Source organism: Equus przewalskii, chromosome 31 (assembly GCF_037783145.1).
Source record: "Equus przewalskii isolate Varuska chromosome 31, EquPr2, whole genome shotgun sequence".
Classification (NCBI taxonomy): Eukaryota; Metazoa; Chordata; class Mammalia; order Perissodactyla; family Equidae; genus Equus; species Equus przewalskii.
The window spans coordinates 5237328-5255194 of NC_091861.1; the positions used below are offsets into that span (position 1 = coordinate 5237328).

General features: G+C 43.5%; 1 protein-coding gene across 10 annotated transcripts in view; it reads right to left on the bottom strand.

The window, feature by feature from the left end:
* Positions 1 to 497: 497 nt before the first annotated feature.
* The window catches only part of SMYD3 (SET and MYND domain containing 3), a 682473-nt gene continuing 665103 nt past the window's right edge, over positions 498 to 17867 (bottom strand). For all 10 annotated transcript variants that reach the window (XM_070602604.1, XM_070602603.1, XM_070602608.1 and 7 more), the window contains 2 exons: positions 15224 to 15332; positions 498 to 809 (listed from right to left, as the gene is read on the bottom strand). In XM_070602604.1, coding sequence (XP_070458705.1) covers positions 708 to 809; positions 15224 to 15332 — 211 coding nt within the window. In that variant the 3' untranslated portion in view covers positions 498 to 707. The remainder of the gene's footprint in view (positions 810 to 15223; positions 15333 to 17867) is intronic.

Here is a 17867-nt window from a genome sequence, read left to right on the forward strand (position 1 = left end):
CCATGTCGAACCACAGACACAGGGATTACACAAAAAAATATCAAGAAAACAAAGGCATGACGTACACAAAAGGTTATAAAATGCTCAGAATGAGAGAGTTACACAAAGAGCAGTGAGGCATTTGAAAAAACATTTTCTTTTTTTGCATTAAAACTTCCCATCCTTTTTAATAACACCTAAAAGACCTCCTTCTAGGACTCAAGATAAAACTTCTTGTGTTGGAGATGCATTTGGAAGTGATTCACGGAGACACATATCGTTTACCACAAAGAGTAAAGATAACATCTGCAAATTCTGCTTCTTACCAAAATGGACTTTAAGTATTTGCTTGGAAGCAAATGTGAAAACATTGATTTTTTTATTCAGTTATCCCTACATACATCTAAGGAGAAACCTACAACTTATTCTATCATATTTTAATAGCACTTTCTTCTTTAATGTTGAGATCTTAAGCACTTAAATCACCAATAAGCAAAGAAAACAATTACCAGAGGCCATTTTCAACCAAACTTTTACATTTATTATAATTGTTTCTCTACAACTAATGATTCTTGTGGTTTGAAATCATATGTCTGCTTTATTTACCTACACAAACCCAGAACAGCACTTCCAACTCTGTACGTCACAGCGCATACAGAGTACAGTGCGTGACCTCGGTGAGGCATTCAACACAGCTGTGAGCTGCCTCTCCCTCTGACTGGGTTCCCTTAGGATGCTCTGATGTTGGCGTCGCATTCTTCTAAGAGTAGAATCAAATCTTCAATCAGGCTGTGCTCTCTGCCATGTGTCACTCGCATAATATCAAAAGCCTAAAGGGAAAGGAAAGAAGAAAGACTGATAACAAAGTAGGCGGGGCCCTGCCTGCTCCCCCTCTTTCCCCGTGACATTAGGAGCGTGGAGAACGCCGCAGGTCTACAGCGTGAACAGCACCGTGGTTCTCCAGGCCAGAAAGGGAACGGACAATGGGGATTTTTAATATGGTGCTTGGGAAGCAGACTCACACCTGAGTCATGCTGGGGCCTGGTATCCAACAACGACCTTCAGAGACTCTCAGTGCATAGGTTTGGTGGGTAGTTAGAGAGGTGTAAGACGAGTTACTAAAATGATTAAGTAATGTTAAAGATGACCTACCATGCTGCTACCACCTTAAAATAAATTTCCACTTTTGCATGCTGTATTCAATTCTCATCTATATGCACTGTGATTATGATGTGCACATAATTTCTTATATTCTTTTCATGTCATATGACATTATAACACCAGCATTTTGACAATTCCTTCCTTTACTCACCATGTTTAGCCCATCACGGAATCTTGTCAATTATACCTCTGAAATATTTCTGAAATCTGGGTGGGCTTGCGACCACCTCAATACTAGAGCATAACGGAAGTAATGCCATTGACTTCCATGGCTGGGTCAAAAAGGTCATGCAGCCTTTGCCTCGGTCACTAGGATGCTTGCTACTGGAACCATGAGCCTCCATGCTGTGAGGAAGTCCCAGCCACACGGGAGGCCAAGTGTGGGTGCTCTGGTGACAGCCCTAGCTGAGTCTATCTTTCAAGTCATCCTAGACTAGACACCGACACATGCATAAAAAAGCCTCCAGATGATTCCAGCCACCAGCCGGAAAGCATCGGGCTTCCAGTCTTCCCAGGTGAAATCCAAGACAGTGAGGAAAAGAGGCAAGCCATTCCTGTTGTGATCTGTTCGAATTCCTAACCTAAATAATCTGTGAGCATAATAAAATGGTGGTGGTTTTACCCTGCTAAGTTTTGGGATGGTTTGTTATAAAGCAATAAATAATCAGAATACTCTCAAAAATGTTTTTGTAATAAATAAATTAGAGATAAACAGTGTCATCCTGCACTGCCCAAATTGGGGGCTAGAGGGAAGTGGGGGGCACCAGACCCACTGTATTTGACTTAAACGCACCTTCAGGAGATGTGTAAAGACATCACTCTAGTGGCTGTTAAGCACCCAGAAAAGTACCTGGCATGCAGTACACAGGCGCTCAGCCTTGGCTGCACAGTACTGTCAGCCGGGGAGCCCAGACCACACACATGATCAACTGAAACCTGCTCTCCGGGGGTGAGGCCCGAGCTTAGGAGAATCTAACGTGCCCTCAGCATTGGGAACAATTGATATAGTCAGCTCTCAACAAATAATAAAATAATAGCAACTATTTATTCTTCAATGTTAATTTATAGCCAGCATAATTACCATTTTAACGGTTGTGCACAATTAATTCAATCATGTTCATAGATCATCATCCACTAAGTTACTCTTGGAAATTCAGATCACTTCCAATTTTTAGTTATGACATGATGTAGACCTTCCAGCATATGACTTTTTTGCCTTTGCTGAATATTTGCTTAAGATAAATTCCTGGAGGTGGAGTTCCTGGGGATGAAACATCTTTAAAGCCACAGAGACTTCAGATCTGGGAAGCACCCTGGGGGTCACGTGGTTAAACCCCTTCACTCCACAGAGGAGGAAACCTGAGCCCAGAGAAGCAAAGTGTTCAGGTATAGGAGGACTTTCAGCCTGCGTGCCTGGCTTCTTTTTTACATCTCTAAAAATGTTCCCTTTAGGGGGCTGGCCTGGTGGCACAGTGAAGTTTGTGCACTCTGCTTCTGCAGCCCAGCATTCGCAGGTTCGGATCCCAGGTGTGGACCTACACACACCACTCATCAAGCCATGCTGTGGTGGCATCCCACATACAAAACAGAGGAAGACTGGCACAGATCTTAGCTCAGGGACAATCTTCCTGAAGCACAAAGGGGAAGATTGGCAAGAGATGTTAGCTTAGGGTCAATCTTAAACACCAAAAAAAGAAAATTGTTCCCTTTTGGCTGTAATAAAGGAAAACAGGCAGACAGAAGGGGTCTGGATTTGACTGTTGAGAGAGAGAGAGAGAAAAGAGAAGGGGAAAGAAAGGCCCAGCACCTCAGGCCCGGTCTCCCAGCCTAGAAGAGCTCTGCTCACAGAGCCTGGCTGTAAACCTACACTGACAGGCCCATCACCCAGTGACATCCCAGCTGGAAAATCCAGAAGGTGCCTGCAACTGAGATTCTGGGTGGTGGGGATTTTGTTCTAATTAACTTGAGTGGGTCTGCCCTGTGGGGTACATGTGCAAGCAAATCCTGGGGTGGTGGGTTGGGGGGGGGGGCGGTGTCTGGAGCGGAGGAGAAGAGTTGGGAGTAGCCCCCACCTCCCAAGCAGCCAAGCTCTGTGAGACCCCTCTGGGCAGAAGATAAAAAACAAATGTTTGACGCCATTCGGGGAACAAACGCCTCCTGTTTTATTCACTCTGCCCCCCACCCTCCACCTTGCCCCAGGTCCTTCACTGTTCTGGGCATCTCAAGGTCTGAGGCAGAGACCTGCAGGAGAGCACGAAGGTAAAGAGATGGGGTTTCCTGGATCAGAGAGATGCTTCAAGTCCTTCATGGGAAATTCTCTTACTTGAATTCTGTCTTAGTGTTCTCTTCCGTTCGACTCGAGAGAGGGCCAGATGTACTTGTGATCTGGCAAAGGAGGGTGAAGGGGCCAGAAGCACTGCCTGAAAAGATCTTTGCAGAAAGGGAAAGAAGCCTCCACTCTGCCCCACTAACGGGTAGTCCAGAGGAAGGCCAGCCCTAATCTGCGAGGGCTCACCCACCTCCCTGTCCCTCATGGATGCCCTCTGCTGGCTGAGGGCCTGGCCTTGTTTCTTAGGAGAATTAGCTTCTTTTTGCCCCTCTTTCGTATTTCCCAGGTTTCTCACCTGCAGAGTGTTCTGTGCTTCTCAGTGATTTGACTCAGAGGCTAAATGACAAAGTCTTCTTCGTATCTCTGATAAGGAAAGGGTGATGTGCCTGTCTTCCAACATATTATAGGCTCCAATCTTCCTTCCTCTCTGCTTTTCTTCTAGCCATGTTTCACTTTCTCTCCCCTTCCAGCTTTAAGAATAAGGCCTACTCCTCGAGAGCCAAAGTTTATTGTGGCTGATCCAGACTCTTCCTGTTCATTAAAGGGGCAGATCTGTTTGTCCTACAGCAGGGCAAGTGCCTGAGCATCAGCAGGTGGCTTCCAGCCCTGCAGCCATTCTGGAATTGCAGGGACACAGCCAGGAAGGGGCAGCTGCCTGGCCTTCCCAGGCCTCACTTCCACACCTCCCAGCCTCTTTCCTTAGGGAAGAGCCGTGAAGACCATCTGGTCCAACGTCCTCCTGTTCTGGCCAGGTGGTAGCAGCCTGAGAGGTGGGCCCAGGGTGAGCACCCAGCTCTCAGGACTCAACCCAGTGTTAACTCTCTGACTGCACTGTGTAGCTGCCACCTGCAAACAGTCTGCAGTGGGCAAGGGAAGGGACCAAGTAAACACTTAATTTTCTCTGGGTGATGGATGTGGTAGAAGAGAAAAGGAGAGAAACAAGAGAAGAAAGAAGTAGGATTCAGTAATGTGAAAAAATGTCAGTGACTATCTTCTGCGTGTGCGTGAATGGCACATCACGGTGGGAACATCAGGGAGCTGAAACAGACCTGGTGATGGAGGACATCTGGTCTTTGTCCTGGATGTCACCTGGGCCTACAAGTGAGCTGGGCAACAGTTCTCAGTGGTAAGAAGAGAGCCCTGTGTAGCCACAGGCACAGGCTGGCTCTCCATGGCCGACACAGCCCTTCAGTCCAGCGGGAAGCTCAGGAGGGCTTTTCTCCCCAAAAAACAGATTTACAATAAATCTCTGACAAACCAGAGCAATTGTTTCCTGTAGCTCTGTGTCTCCCTTCTCTCAGCTCCTCCTAACTGCCATGCACACGCATGTCAGAAAGGACAATTTTGGTTGAATTTCCTGCAGCAGTATATAAAACAGATTAAGGAAATATAAAATGGGAGCCAGCTTGTGCTGGGCAAAGCTTATCTCTCTCCATTAAATTTTATTTTCTTAATGGTAGCATTTAAAAAGAGCCTGCGCAGAATCTTTCACAGAGGACTCATTTGAAGGCTCCAAGGGAGTTGCTGCATCCGTGTACAGACTCTAAATGTCACACGAGAAATGGCAGCACAGATTGCCTGCCACATGACAGGCATACTTCACTCAGGAATAAAGACAGGGTCCCCAGAAATGATTCCAATCTCATCACAGCTCTTTTTTTTAAAGTAATTTAAAAATTGTGGTTATATATTAAATAAAATGAATTAAATCAAATTATGATTTAAAGTTGCAAACAATACAGCTTTCTTATTAATTTTTAATACAGATATATTAAGCTTATCAAGGATCTCACATACTCTCTACCATGAGCCTGAGGGAATCCAATAAATGACTTCCCCAAGCATGATTTAAATATGGATATAAAATCAGAGAGAAAAGAATTGCATGCATGAAAAGAACTCTGGAATCAGATCACAAGAGGGAAAAATGCAAGTTTTCTTATTCTGCTCATCTCAGGAGGAAAGTAGAGTGGAGGGTGGGGGAAGGGAGCTGGGGCATCCAAACGGGGACTTGAAAGAAGCAAGCCCTACACATCAAGCAGCTCCAGAGCCACAGAAGCCCTGTAAATGGCTCAGAAGCCATCGTAAAACGGGCAGCAGAAAATTCCAAATCCTTTGATCACCCGCCTGAGCGCAGCAGCACCCCTGCTGGCTCTGCTCTGCTCTACACCTTGAATAACTAAAAGTGTAGGATTCGCTGAGAGGACCTGTCCTCCTGGGAAGTAGAATTTCCTTAAAGAAAACATCTATCCATTCATTCGCTAAACACTGTGTAAGCAGCGACAATGAGTAAGACTTGGCCCTTGCCCTGGGAAGAGCTCTGGCACAGCCAGGAGACAGAATTAGAGCAGGGCAGTGTGCAATAACGGGAGATGTAAGGTGCTGGTGTGCACAGAGAGGGAGCACCAGCGCAGCCCGGGGGGACCTCAGCAAGGGTCACAGATTTGGTGAGCTCAGGCTGTGCCTTCCAGTGGTAGCAGATATTCCAGAAAACAGTTGCTGCTGTGTCGCTATGTTTAATCAATTAACCCAATGAATATTTATTGAGCTCCTGAGGGACCCTTAAGAAGAGCCGTCTCCTCTTGGAGCCCCAGTTTCCTCACTTGAATAATGAGGAGATTGGACTAGATAAGTTCTAGGGGCAAACCAAGTCCCAGGCACAGAGCGAGGAGGTGCAGATTGGGTCCTCCTTCCAAATACTGTGTTATTGATTTCTAATTTAATTCCACTGTGGTCAGAGAATTTACTTTGTATGACCTGAATCCTTTTACATCTACTGAGACTCGTTTTATAGCCCAGAATATGATCTATCTTGCTATATGTTCTGTGGGTGCTTGAGAAGAATGTTTATTTTGCTATTGTTGGGTGCAGTGTTTTATGAATGTCAATTAGATTGTGTTGGTTGATGGTGCTGTTAAATTCTTTCATACCCTGGCTGATTTTCTGTCTAGTTGTTCTGTCGGTTGCTGACAGAGGGGTGTTGATGTCTCCAGCTATACCTGTATCCATTACAAGTCTAGTGTCTCTTTCAGTTCTATCAGTTTTTGTTTCCCCCATTTTGTACTGGGCTGTTTGGAGCATGGACATTTAGGATTGCTATGTCTTCTTGGTAAATTGCCTTTTTTTTTCCCCATTATATAATGTCCCTAATAAAATTTTCTTTACTGTGAAGTCTACTTTATCTGCTAATAATATAGCCACTCCAGCTTTCTTTTCATTAATCATGTTTTCATGATACATCTTTTTCCTTCCTTTTACTTTTAACCTGCCTATATCATTATATTTAAAGTTCTTATAGACAGTATAGAGTTGGGTCATTAAAAAAAAATCCATTCTACTAAACCTGTCATTTAATTGGTGTATTTAGATAATTTACATTTTACTGAAACCATTTACATAATTAATATAGGTATTAACACATTAGGATTTAGTTTGCCACTTTACTTTTTATTTTCTGTTTATTCTGGGGTTTTTGTTTCTATTTTCTTTTTTGTCCATTTCCTGTGAGTTACTTAAACGTTTTTTTAGAATTCCATTCTGTAGGTTACACTTCTGAGTGCATAGCTTTTTTAGTGGTTGCTCTAGGTCTTACATTATATATACATAACTTATCACATTCTACTGGCGTCGTCATTTTACCAGTTCAAGAAATCTGACCTCCTTGTATGTCTTTACCCTCCGCTATTTGGAATATAAGTGTCCTAAATATTTCCACTATGTACATTTAGAACCACATCAATGTTATCATTTTTGCTTCAACTATCAAACATAACCTAGAAAACTCAAGAGAAGGAAAGTCTATTTTTCTTCCCTGTAATTTTGTTTACCATGTTCTTTCTTCTTCCTGATATTCCAAGATTCTTTCTTTTATCATTTCCTTTCTATTTAGAGAATTCCTTTAGCCATTCTTTTACAATAGGTCTGCTGGTGACAAGTTCTCTTAGTTTTCCTTCATCTGAGAATGTCTTGATTTACCTTTCTTTCTTGACGGATATTTTTGCTGAATATAGGTTTTTGGGTTAACAGTTCTTTTCTTCAGTCCTTGAAATACGTTGCACCACTTTTGTCTGGCCTCCACGGTTTCTGATGAGAAAATCACTGTACCTCAGATCGTTTTTCTCCTATAGGCAAGATGTCATTTTTCTCTTGCTGCCTTTAAGGTATTTTCTTTGTCTTTAGTTTTCAGAACTTTGACTACGATAAGTCTTGGTATGGATTTCTTTGGATTTTCTCTGTTTGGGATTCAGTTAGCTTCTTGAATCTGCAGGTATTTATATTTTTGCCAAGTATGAGGCAGTTTTCCACCATTATCTCTGTTCTTAAAAAATGTTTTATTGCGGTAAAAAAATACATATCTATAACATCATAAAACCTACCATTTAAATCATTTTTAAGTGTCTAGTTTAGTGGTATTAAGTACATTCATATTGTGCAACCACCACCACTATCCATATCCAGAACTTTTGCATTATCCCAAACTGAAACTGTGTACCCACTAAGCAATAACTCTCTGCTCCCTTCTCTCTTCAGCGCCTGGTAACCACTATTCTACTTTCTGTTTCTGTTTCTGACTACTCCAGCTACCTCATATAAGTAGAATGACACAACATTTGTCATTTTGTGACTGGCTTATGTCATTTAGCATAATGTCTTCAAGGTTCATCCATGTTGCAGCATGTGCCAGAATTAATTTCCTTTTTAAGGCTGAATAGTATTCTATTTTCTGTAAATCCCACATCTTATTTATCCATTTATCCATCCACGGACATTTAGGTTGTTTCCACCTTTCGATTATTTTGAATAATGCTACTATGAACTTTGGTGTAGAAATATCTGTTCAAGTCCTTGCTTTCAATTCTTTATATATATATATCCAGAAATAGAATTGCTGGATCAAATGACAATTCTATATTTCATTTTTTTGAGGAACTGCCATACTATTTTTTCCAAGTAGCTGCACCATTTTGCATTCCTATCAGTAATGCAAAAGGGTTCTAATTTTTCCACATCCACACCAACACTTGTTGATTTCTGCTTTTTTGATAACAGCCATTGTAATAGGTGAGAAGTGGTATCTCATTGTAGCTTTGATTTGCATGTCCCTAATGATTAGTGATATTATGTATCTTTTTATGTACATTTTGGCCATTTGTATATCTTCTTTAGAAAAATGTCTATTCAAGTCCTTTGCCCATTTTTGAATTGGATTGTTTTGTTGTTGTTGAGTTTTAGTTCTCTATATATTCTGGATATTAATCTTTTATCAGATATGTAATTTGCAAATATTTTCCCATTTTGTGGGTTGCCTTTTTACTCTGTTCATAGTGTCTTTTGATGCATAAAAGTTTTTAATTTTGATGAAGTCCAGGTTGTCTATTTTTTCTTTTGTTGACTGTATCTTTGGTGTTATATCCAAAAATCATTGCCAAAACCAATGTCATGAAGCTTTTCCTTTATCTTTTCTTTTAAGAGTTTTATTGTTTTAGGTCTTCTATTTAGGTCTTTAAGCCATGGGTTACGTTTTTTATATGGTGTTAGATAAGGGTCCAACTTCATTTCCTTGCATATGGATATCCAGTTTTCCCAACACCATTTGTTGAAGAGACTGTCCTTTTCCCATTGAGTGGTCTTGGTACCCTTGTCAAAACTCATTTGACCATATATGTGAGAATTTACTTTGGGTTCTCTATTCTATTCCATTGGTCTATACGGCTGTCTTTATGCCAATATCACACTGTTTTGATTACTATAGCTTTGTAGTAAATTCTGAAATTGGAAGTGTGTGTCCTCCAACTTTTTTCTTCTTTTTCAAGATTGTTATGGCTATTGGGGTCCCTTCAGGTTTCATACGAATCTTAGGATGAATTTTTCCACTTTTGAAAAAAATATCATTGGGATTTTGATAGAGATTGAACTGAATCTGTATATTGCCTTGGGTAGTACTGACATCTTAACAACATGAAGCTCTCTAGTCATGAACATGGGATGTTATTCTGTTTTGTCTTCTTTAATATTTTTCAGCAGTGTTTCGTACTTGTCAGTGTATAAATCTTTCGCCTCTTTGGTTAGGTTAATTCCTAAGTACTTTATTCTGTTAGATGCTATAGTAAATGGAACTGTTTTCCTAATTTCCTTTTTGGATTGTTCACTGCCAGTGTACAGAAACATAACTGACTTTTGCATGTTAATTTTATGTCCTACTACTTTGCTGACCTTCCTAGTTTTAACAGTTCTTTTGTGGAATATTTTGGGGTTTCCACATATAAGATCATGTCATCTGTGAACAGAAATAACTTTACTTCTTCCTTTCCAATGTGGATGCTTCTGTCATTATTTCTTCAAGCACTTTTTATGCCCCACACTCTTTCTCTTCTGCGAGGACTCCAAGGTTAGGCCTTTTATTAGTCCCATAGACCCTTGAAGCTCTGTTCAATTTACCTTTTTTCAGTCATTTTCTCTCTTTTTCTCAGACTGGGTAGCTTCTATTATTCTGTCTTTAAGTTCTCTATCTTTAAGCTCATACCTCTATTCACTCCATTTTGTTGTTAAGCTCCAGTCTGTTTAATTTGGTAACTGAGTTTATCAGTTTTATTTGCTGCTTCTTTATCTCTTCTATTTCTTTGCTGAGACTTTCTATCTTTCCATTTGTTTTGAGGGTGTTTGTAATGCTCGTTGAAACATTTTTATGATGGCTGCTTTAAAATCCATCATATAATTCTAGCATCTCTCTTATCTTGGAGTTGGCATCTACTGATTGTCTTTTTTCATTAAGACTGAAATTTTCCCGGTTCTTGGTATGATGAGTGATTTTCAATTGAAGTTTGGACATTTTGAGTTTTCTGTTGAGATTCTGTATTTTATTTAAACCTTCTGTTTTAGCTGGCTTTCTCTGACACTGATCCAGCAGGAGAATGAGCGGATGACAGCTTGTTCCTGCCAGGTCGAGGTATAAGTCCAGGTTCCTCACTTGGCTCCTTGTTACCACTGGACTTAGACTTTCTGGTGGGTAAATTTCTGCTTGTTTCCTTTAATATGACTTACTCATTCTGCTTTCATTTTACTGACCATTCTCTTGTTCTTTTTTGGTTCAGAAACATATTTTTAAAACTAATATTCTCCATGTAGAGGTCATTCGTAACTATCAGAGCCAGGGACTTCCAAACAACTCTTTGAAGGCATTACTGACAATGATGGCACATCATCTCTGCATGCCCTCTTGTCCTTACTCTCTCTGTCTCATCTGCCCACAGGTTAAGGTGTGATGTTACACATTTAGAGGACAGCATTTTCACCTAGAGGCTGTGGGCACTTAGAGAGTCCATGGAGAGACTTTGGGGGGACCCAGAAGCCCCCTTTCCCACCAAATATACAAAATGGTGTGTGTATATATACATTTTTCTCTGGTGAGTCAGTGGTTCTTACCTGATTCCTAAACAACAACATGACCAAAGAGATTAAGAATCACTGTAACAGATTAAGAAATGGGAACAATAGAATTGCATGCTCTAAATCAGCCATTTAGGGGGCTGGAAATCAGGGTGTAGGCTGGAGTCAATAGAGACCGGCGTGGTTGTGCTTTGAGCTCTCCCTGGATGTGCTGCAGTAGCTAATAACTGTGTAGGAGTGAGAGGAGCAATGCCCAGGACTCGCAGCCTGTGCTTCCTGTTCAAGTCCAGGAAAAGATAAAAAGATTCTCAAAACGTAAAATGCTTCAACAAAATGCAATGAGAAGGAAAAAACATTACAGTGTAATATAAGAAATTTACATCTGAATAAAAAATGGTTATTAAGGGGGAAGTGTGACTTTCTCAACCTGACTTCAGCTAACCAAGCAGTACTCATAAAGCAGCCAGTCTGGCCCGGGTGAGGGAGGCGGCAGTGCTCAGAGCTCCCAGAAGAGAAACAGGCTCACTGATGAGACAGTCCAGATGTGGACAGCTGCTCATGAGGTCCAAGAAGTCAAACTAGTGGCTAACAAAATTCTTCCAAGAAATAAATGGAAAGAAATGAAAGTAGATTAAATACTGGAGAAAGCAGGAGGGAAGCACTGTGAAGGGACCCCAGGACTGTCCTGTGGCAGCAATCACAAGAATTTCAGCTGAGCCCAGTGGAGATGGAAGCCCAAACCAAATCAGCGCTGGGCTAAGTGGATTCCTTTCCTGGAGGAGGCTGGGGCCTAATTAAATCTGTAAAAAATTTCTGTTTCTGAGGCTTTTCTGATTTCTGTTCCAAACTCAGCCTTTGAAACCCTTATTCAAGCTATTTCATCCCATTATTTCCAAAGTTTCTAAGACAAGAAAGAATATCTAGGGTGTCAGTCTATAGAGAACATCAGTTTCAAAAGGCAAAGAATATATCTTCCCTTTCTCCTCTCTGGGTCACCTGAGCCCTGAGAAAGCTCAGGAAGAGCAGCTTTCTGCAGAACGAAACTGACCTGCTTTTAGACTCATAGGTCCTATGAGGAGCCTGCGAAGATGGACGTGTTCAGGCTGCCCTTTTGCTAGCAAATGGTCAGCAAAGGTTGTGAGAAGATGAGGTCTATCAGTAGAGCCACATACTGCTAAGAGAACACAGTCAGGATGGAGCCTTTCAAGTCCGCTCCTCGTTAAAAAAATCCATTCATTCAAGTATGTATTTGATAGAACTTGCTGTGTTTGGGGCATGTGTGTCTATGGTAGGTGGCACCAGGAGATACAAAAGGCACATAAGTCAGGGTCCCTTGCAGAACTTCCACTCACCTTGGGAAGACAGAACACAGTCATGTGAACTGCTGGGGAGCAGTTATACAACGTAATTATTCAACAGGGAAAACACCGTATAACCCTACACTACAAACACAAGTGCTAAAGGGACCGGCGAGTGGGGCAGTGACCAGAATGAGGGCTCTGATAACAGTAATAATCCAAAATGCCTGGAACTTGGGAAAACATACTCACACACACTACCTCACTTACTCCTCAAAACAACTCTACAGAATAGGTATTACCTCTATTTTAAAAATAAGAAAATCATATTCAGAGGGATTAAGAGACTTGCTGCAAGTCATAAAACTAGTAAATGGTGGGACTGGGACCTGAACCTTCTGACTCTCAATCCGAGTGCTCTTTCTACTAGGCAACTCTGCTGGGGATGCACATTAGTGTTTTGGTTTAATCAGAACCCGGCAAGAGACTCAGCGACTTTCCAGAGCCAAACAAGAAGTCTGGGGTAAGGCCATGACTTAACCCCAGGCCTCATGGCAGACCTTCTGAGGCTGCTTGAAGATCTTCCATTTGACAGCTATCAGGGTCCATGTTTGGGCTTATCTTTGGTACCAGGAGCAGAAGATGCGAAAACGATTACCAAGGGACGATTCCGGAGGAGGGGCAGCAACCTCACAAGGACATGAGGAAGACAGACTGGAACTGGGCTCGAGGAGTGTACAAGGGCAATAAGAGTGTCATAAGAAGGGATGGTGATAGCCAGCACCATCCACCCAGCCCACGTCATCCTGTAAATGCCTCTCCAGATGTCTGTCTCAGTTCTTTCAGCCTCGTCTTTGCAGCTGAGGGTATTCGATGTCTGCTCCAAGAGTTCTGTGTGCAAGGGCAACAACAAAGCCTCACAGGAAGAACAGAGGAGAGCCAGATCTCCCCTGATTTCTCTCCCACATTCTCCTCCAAGTTGGCACCAGGAACTCAGGAGATCTGGAGGGATTTCTTCACACCGATCTCACTAGGGAGCCTCGTCGATTTACCTGGGCCAGTCTAGAGGAAAAGAACAGAGCCTTGGACTCCAGCCTGGATTTAATGACTTCTTCACATGTCCGTCTCCTCCACCAAATTGTAAGGACAACACTGTGTCTTACTCAGATTAATAGAAGCATTTAATCAACACATGTTGAATTAAATTGAACAAACTAGACCTGGCTCTGCCTCAGTGTGACTTTAGACAAGCTCTTCAACATCTCCCAGACTTAGCTCCTTCACTTTTCACATGGGAATGAAATACCTGACCTGCTGGCCTTAACATGGCTGTCATCTGCCATGAGGACCACATAAGAACATGTATGTATGAGCAGTAGGAATACTTCCCAGTCCCATATAAACACAAAGGATTAACTTGATCACTTATAAAACACCTACTTGCAGGTGACCCTGGGTTGGGTGCATCACATACTTGGGAAATTTCCCCAACATCATCTTTCTATCAAAACTTTCACACAGCAGACCCTCAATGAAGTATTTATGCCTGCCTAACTGACGTGACTGTCTGGCAACTATTACCAGACCAGAAAAGGAAAGTTTTCCCTGAGACTGCAAGAGATCACCAGACGTTCTTCCATCAGGCTGGGTAAAGACGTCAGACAAGGTAAAAAGAACAGGAAGAGCTGTGTGCCTTCAGGAATCCTAGTGTTCATCCTGTTGCCCATGGGCTTATTTCAGTCATGGATGAGGAAAAGGCAACATGGCTAGAATTCAACAAAAACTAGCATTAGGGAATCTCATTTCTAAGACTCACTCAGGCATTTGTTATTTTTCTCATCTAACTGTGAGTAGCCGCCAATGTTGAGACCAACCAGCCCCTGGACACTTCCTGAAAGATCCTAATATAGGGTCCGGATCTCTCCACTGTGGCTTGTCTGCAGACAAGGGCATCGTGGCCCAGAGGACCCTGCTAAAATGTCACATGTTCCCCATGAAACTCCACACACAAGGTCTCGACACGACCTGCAAACAGCTGGACCAAGTGAGCACATGAGCTCTCCTTTGGGAAGCCATGGTTTGGATGAGAGAGAGCTCTGTGGGGCTGGAAAGGCCAGGACAGCAGAGGGCCCTAGGCCCCCAAGGGCAGAGGAGACTCACTCAGAGGGTGAAAATAAACATTATTCTTTAATGACATATTCAAATAGGGACCCAGGCCTTCCATTTAGTTTCTGGGCACTTATTGCTGGCATTGTATTGACCTCTGCCCCTCCCTCCTCCTTCCACCAACAGTGAACACTTCCTAAGTTCCAGGTACTTTGCGGGGAGTTGACCTGGTTACAAAGAGAACCACAAAGACCTTACAGTCTCCTGGCTGGGGGTCAGGTATTCCTACTACTATGTGATAAGTGCTCCACTGGCAGAGTGAGCAAAGCGTTGTAGGAGTACCAGGAGAAAACAACATTCGAGCAGACCCTTAAAAGATCAGTCAAGTTCTGCCAGGCCCAGGGGGTGGGGTGGAGAGGGCATCTAAGACAGAAGAAACAGCTTCATAAAGACCTAAGTGGAAGAAGTTCAGGGTGTCTTTGGCAACACGCGTGGCTCAGTGTACACGGGCTGTGTGCAGAGGGAGGGAAGGCTGGGGGCTGTGGAGGCTGCAAAGGTGGACTGCAGACAGATGGTCAAGGGGCTGGCCTGACAGGCAAGGGCTATGGACCACGTTCTGTGGGCAGGCGGTCAGGGGCATGGGGAAGTGGGCCCTGTCCACTGTGGGGTAGGGCACAGGTACAGGGTACTCTGGGGCCAGTTTGCACCAGTCAGTGAGAGTTGGTTGCTAAATTGTCATGATTTTTGTGAGCTGGTTGATTTACATTGATAGTTTAAAATCAGCCATGGTGGGTGATTTTAAACAGAAATTGGCAAACATCACAAATCAGTTTTTTTCAGAGCTGGTTGTTAAACATTTATGGGCATGTGTGTGTAGAGTTGCTAAAAATCCCAAGGAAGAATCCTAGCAACAGCCAGAACAAGGCAGTCCCGGCAGAAGTCCAGGCAATGCTGGCACACTCACCAGTCTCAGATTCTTCATGGCCTGGGGAAACATGCCTTGGTGTAACTGCAGTTTGCCAACCTTCATCACCTGCACGCCTCTGACGGGGTGGCTTCCCGGGTAAAAGATCCTGGAAGAAAGCAGACGGCAACCAGTGTCAGTAGCTCTCACCCTGGCAGCCAGCATTTCATCGGGAGACACGGAAGTGGGAGCAAACGCCAGCTGAGAATGTCAGTGAGCTACTGGGAGGAAATTAGCTTTGCAATCCGGAAGAATGCAGTACTGAGGGGGCTAAGCACGGTATGGGTCTCCTGCTCTCCAGAATGCCTTCTGCAGGAGGAAGAAGAAAAGACAGGATGGGAATGCCTCTCTAATAATCACAGAGAAAAGAACAAGCGTGGATCCCTGCCTTGACATTTGGGAGGAGGAGAGGGAGAGCACCAGCTAACCTTGTCCTCCACCCCCGCCATGCAGCTCCAGCACTGAGGACGGCCTTGCAACAGAAGATGGCCTCTCAGGACACACTTGTTCAGGAAATGAGTGAAGACTTCCATGACTCCCATCCAGATACTACTACACTCTCCTTTTAGCTGCAAAGCCCTTTGAATCTCAGCTGTAGAGTTCATCACAATCCCCCTTCTTACAGGCCCTTGTGTGTTTATTTTATCATCTCACTGGATTATCGAGGTTTTTATTCAGGCGCCCCGTCTGTGTTTGCCATGATGTCCTGCAGGTGGGAGGAACTCGATACATATCTGACCTTTTTCACACATAACAACAGAATAGGGTGTTACAGATGACCAAAGAATGAGAGCTTAGGGCTAGGATTCAGACCCAATGTGACTTCAGTTTGATTCAACAAGAATTTATTATACTGGATTCAACAAAATGTGTACAGTTTGGCCTCTTCTGTCCCCCACATCCTCTATTCTCAGAGTCTCCTGAGCTCCCGCTGCACATACAGGATTGCTCCTGGGGCTAAGGGAAATACACACTGCGTGTGGTGTGTGTGTGAAAATATATCATATGTATATGAGCTTTTTCCTCAAGGTCCCATAATCCCATTAGACACAAGACAAACCTCCAGACAATAGTTAAAAATATTACAGGATAGAGCATGGTTTAGTGCTCAAATAAGGCCCGCCTTAGTACATGGTAATGCTCAGTTCAACTTTGTTGACCTGAACTGAGAAAATGATACAGGAGTCATAGAGAGAGAGGAGACTGACGGTTGGACCAGGGAAGGCTTCCTGGAGGAGGGAAACAGGACTCAAATTAGCTCCCGAGCATTTGGGAAGCCTTGGCTGACTGGGCAGAAGGGAAGTGCATCCAGACTGTTAGTGCAAGTGAGGGCTCGTTCCACACGCTGCTGGTCAGAGGCTGTGGCTGCTGCCCGCACATGTCAGTAAGATAATCCGAAGAGTCACGGCTCACGTAGGGCTTGCCATGCGCCAAGCACTGTTCTAACTGCTTCTCGTTTATGAGCTCATGGAACCCACATTTAAGCTCTACTGTGCAACAGGGATGAGGTCGAGTTACCAGGAGAGTTACGAATATTCTCTGGTAAGTGTACATGTATCAGCAAACCCCCACTCCCCCTGAACCTCAGCTCTTCCCCACATGAAATGTGATCTAGAAACTTTTTTCATTCATGCTCTTAAAAAAGTGGAAAGCAGTACCTGAGAGGGAGGTATTTAAATCAATAGAAGGTTGGCCCTGCGTCTTTTAAAGAACTGAAAAGGGAGGGGAGGAGAGAAAAACAAAGGAGACACCTGGGTCCTGGATTTTTCTCCATCTTCTGAGTATGCCAAGAGACCAATCACTTCACCTCTCACCCCTTACAAAATGAACATCATTATCTACTTGTGTGGAAAAGATTTTAAGATCCCTAGACAAAAGGCTTAAGTACAGGACGCCAGTATCAGCAGGTAATTGCCCTGGACACTTTCCTTGAAAAGCACACCTGGATTTGGGATTTTATTTTATTGCTATGAATGTGGCATAATTAAACTTAAAGGCCAAAAAGTAATTTTATACTAATAATCATTCCACTCAGTGGATGTCTGTCATGTCAGTTAGTAGAAGGAAAGAAAATCTTCAGTTCTATGATGCAGAGAAAGTGGGGCATGATTATGCCACGACAGGTACCCGCTCTGGCTGCTTAAAGCTATTCAAAACCGCGGTGGAGTTTAACAAGGGGAGGAGGAGAAAGCGTTTGTGAGGGGACTTGCACACAAACATTTGCAGAGCAGTCTCGCAGCCCTGGCAGGGGTGCTGATCGTGTGCCTGGATTGTTTTCAGAGGCCTCCCAGCTGACACATGGAATAAGAATCATGATTTCTTGCTGGAATAGCACCCCAGGGAAAAGTGGTGAAGCTCACCATGCTGGGAGAAGTTCTCCACCGAGGGCGTGGGCTCTCATCAACTTTACCGCATGTGACAGTGACAAGGAGGGAGGAGGGCCTGCGTGTAGCCTTCAATCATGGGACTGTCAAAAATCCAGCCAGGCTGAGAGCCTGAACCAGAGAAGGAATCAGGGGTACCTGACGCCTGTGAGGACTAAAGCAGGAGCTTGAGTGAGGAGGTGAGGGGAAGGCATACCCATGAGACGCCAGGTTCTGTGCCCGGCGCTGTAAGAGCCGCAGAGATGTCCACGGTGAGTCCC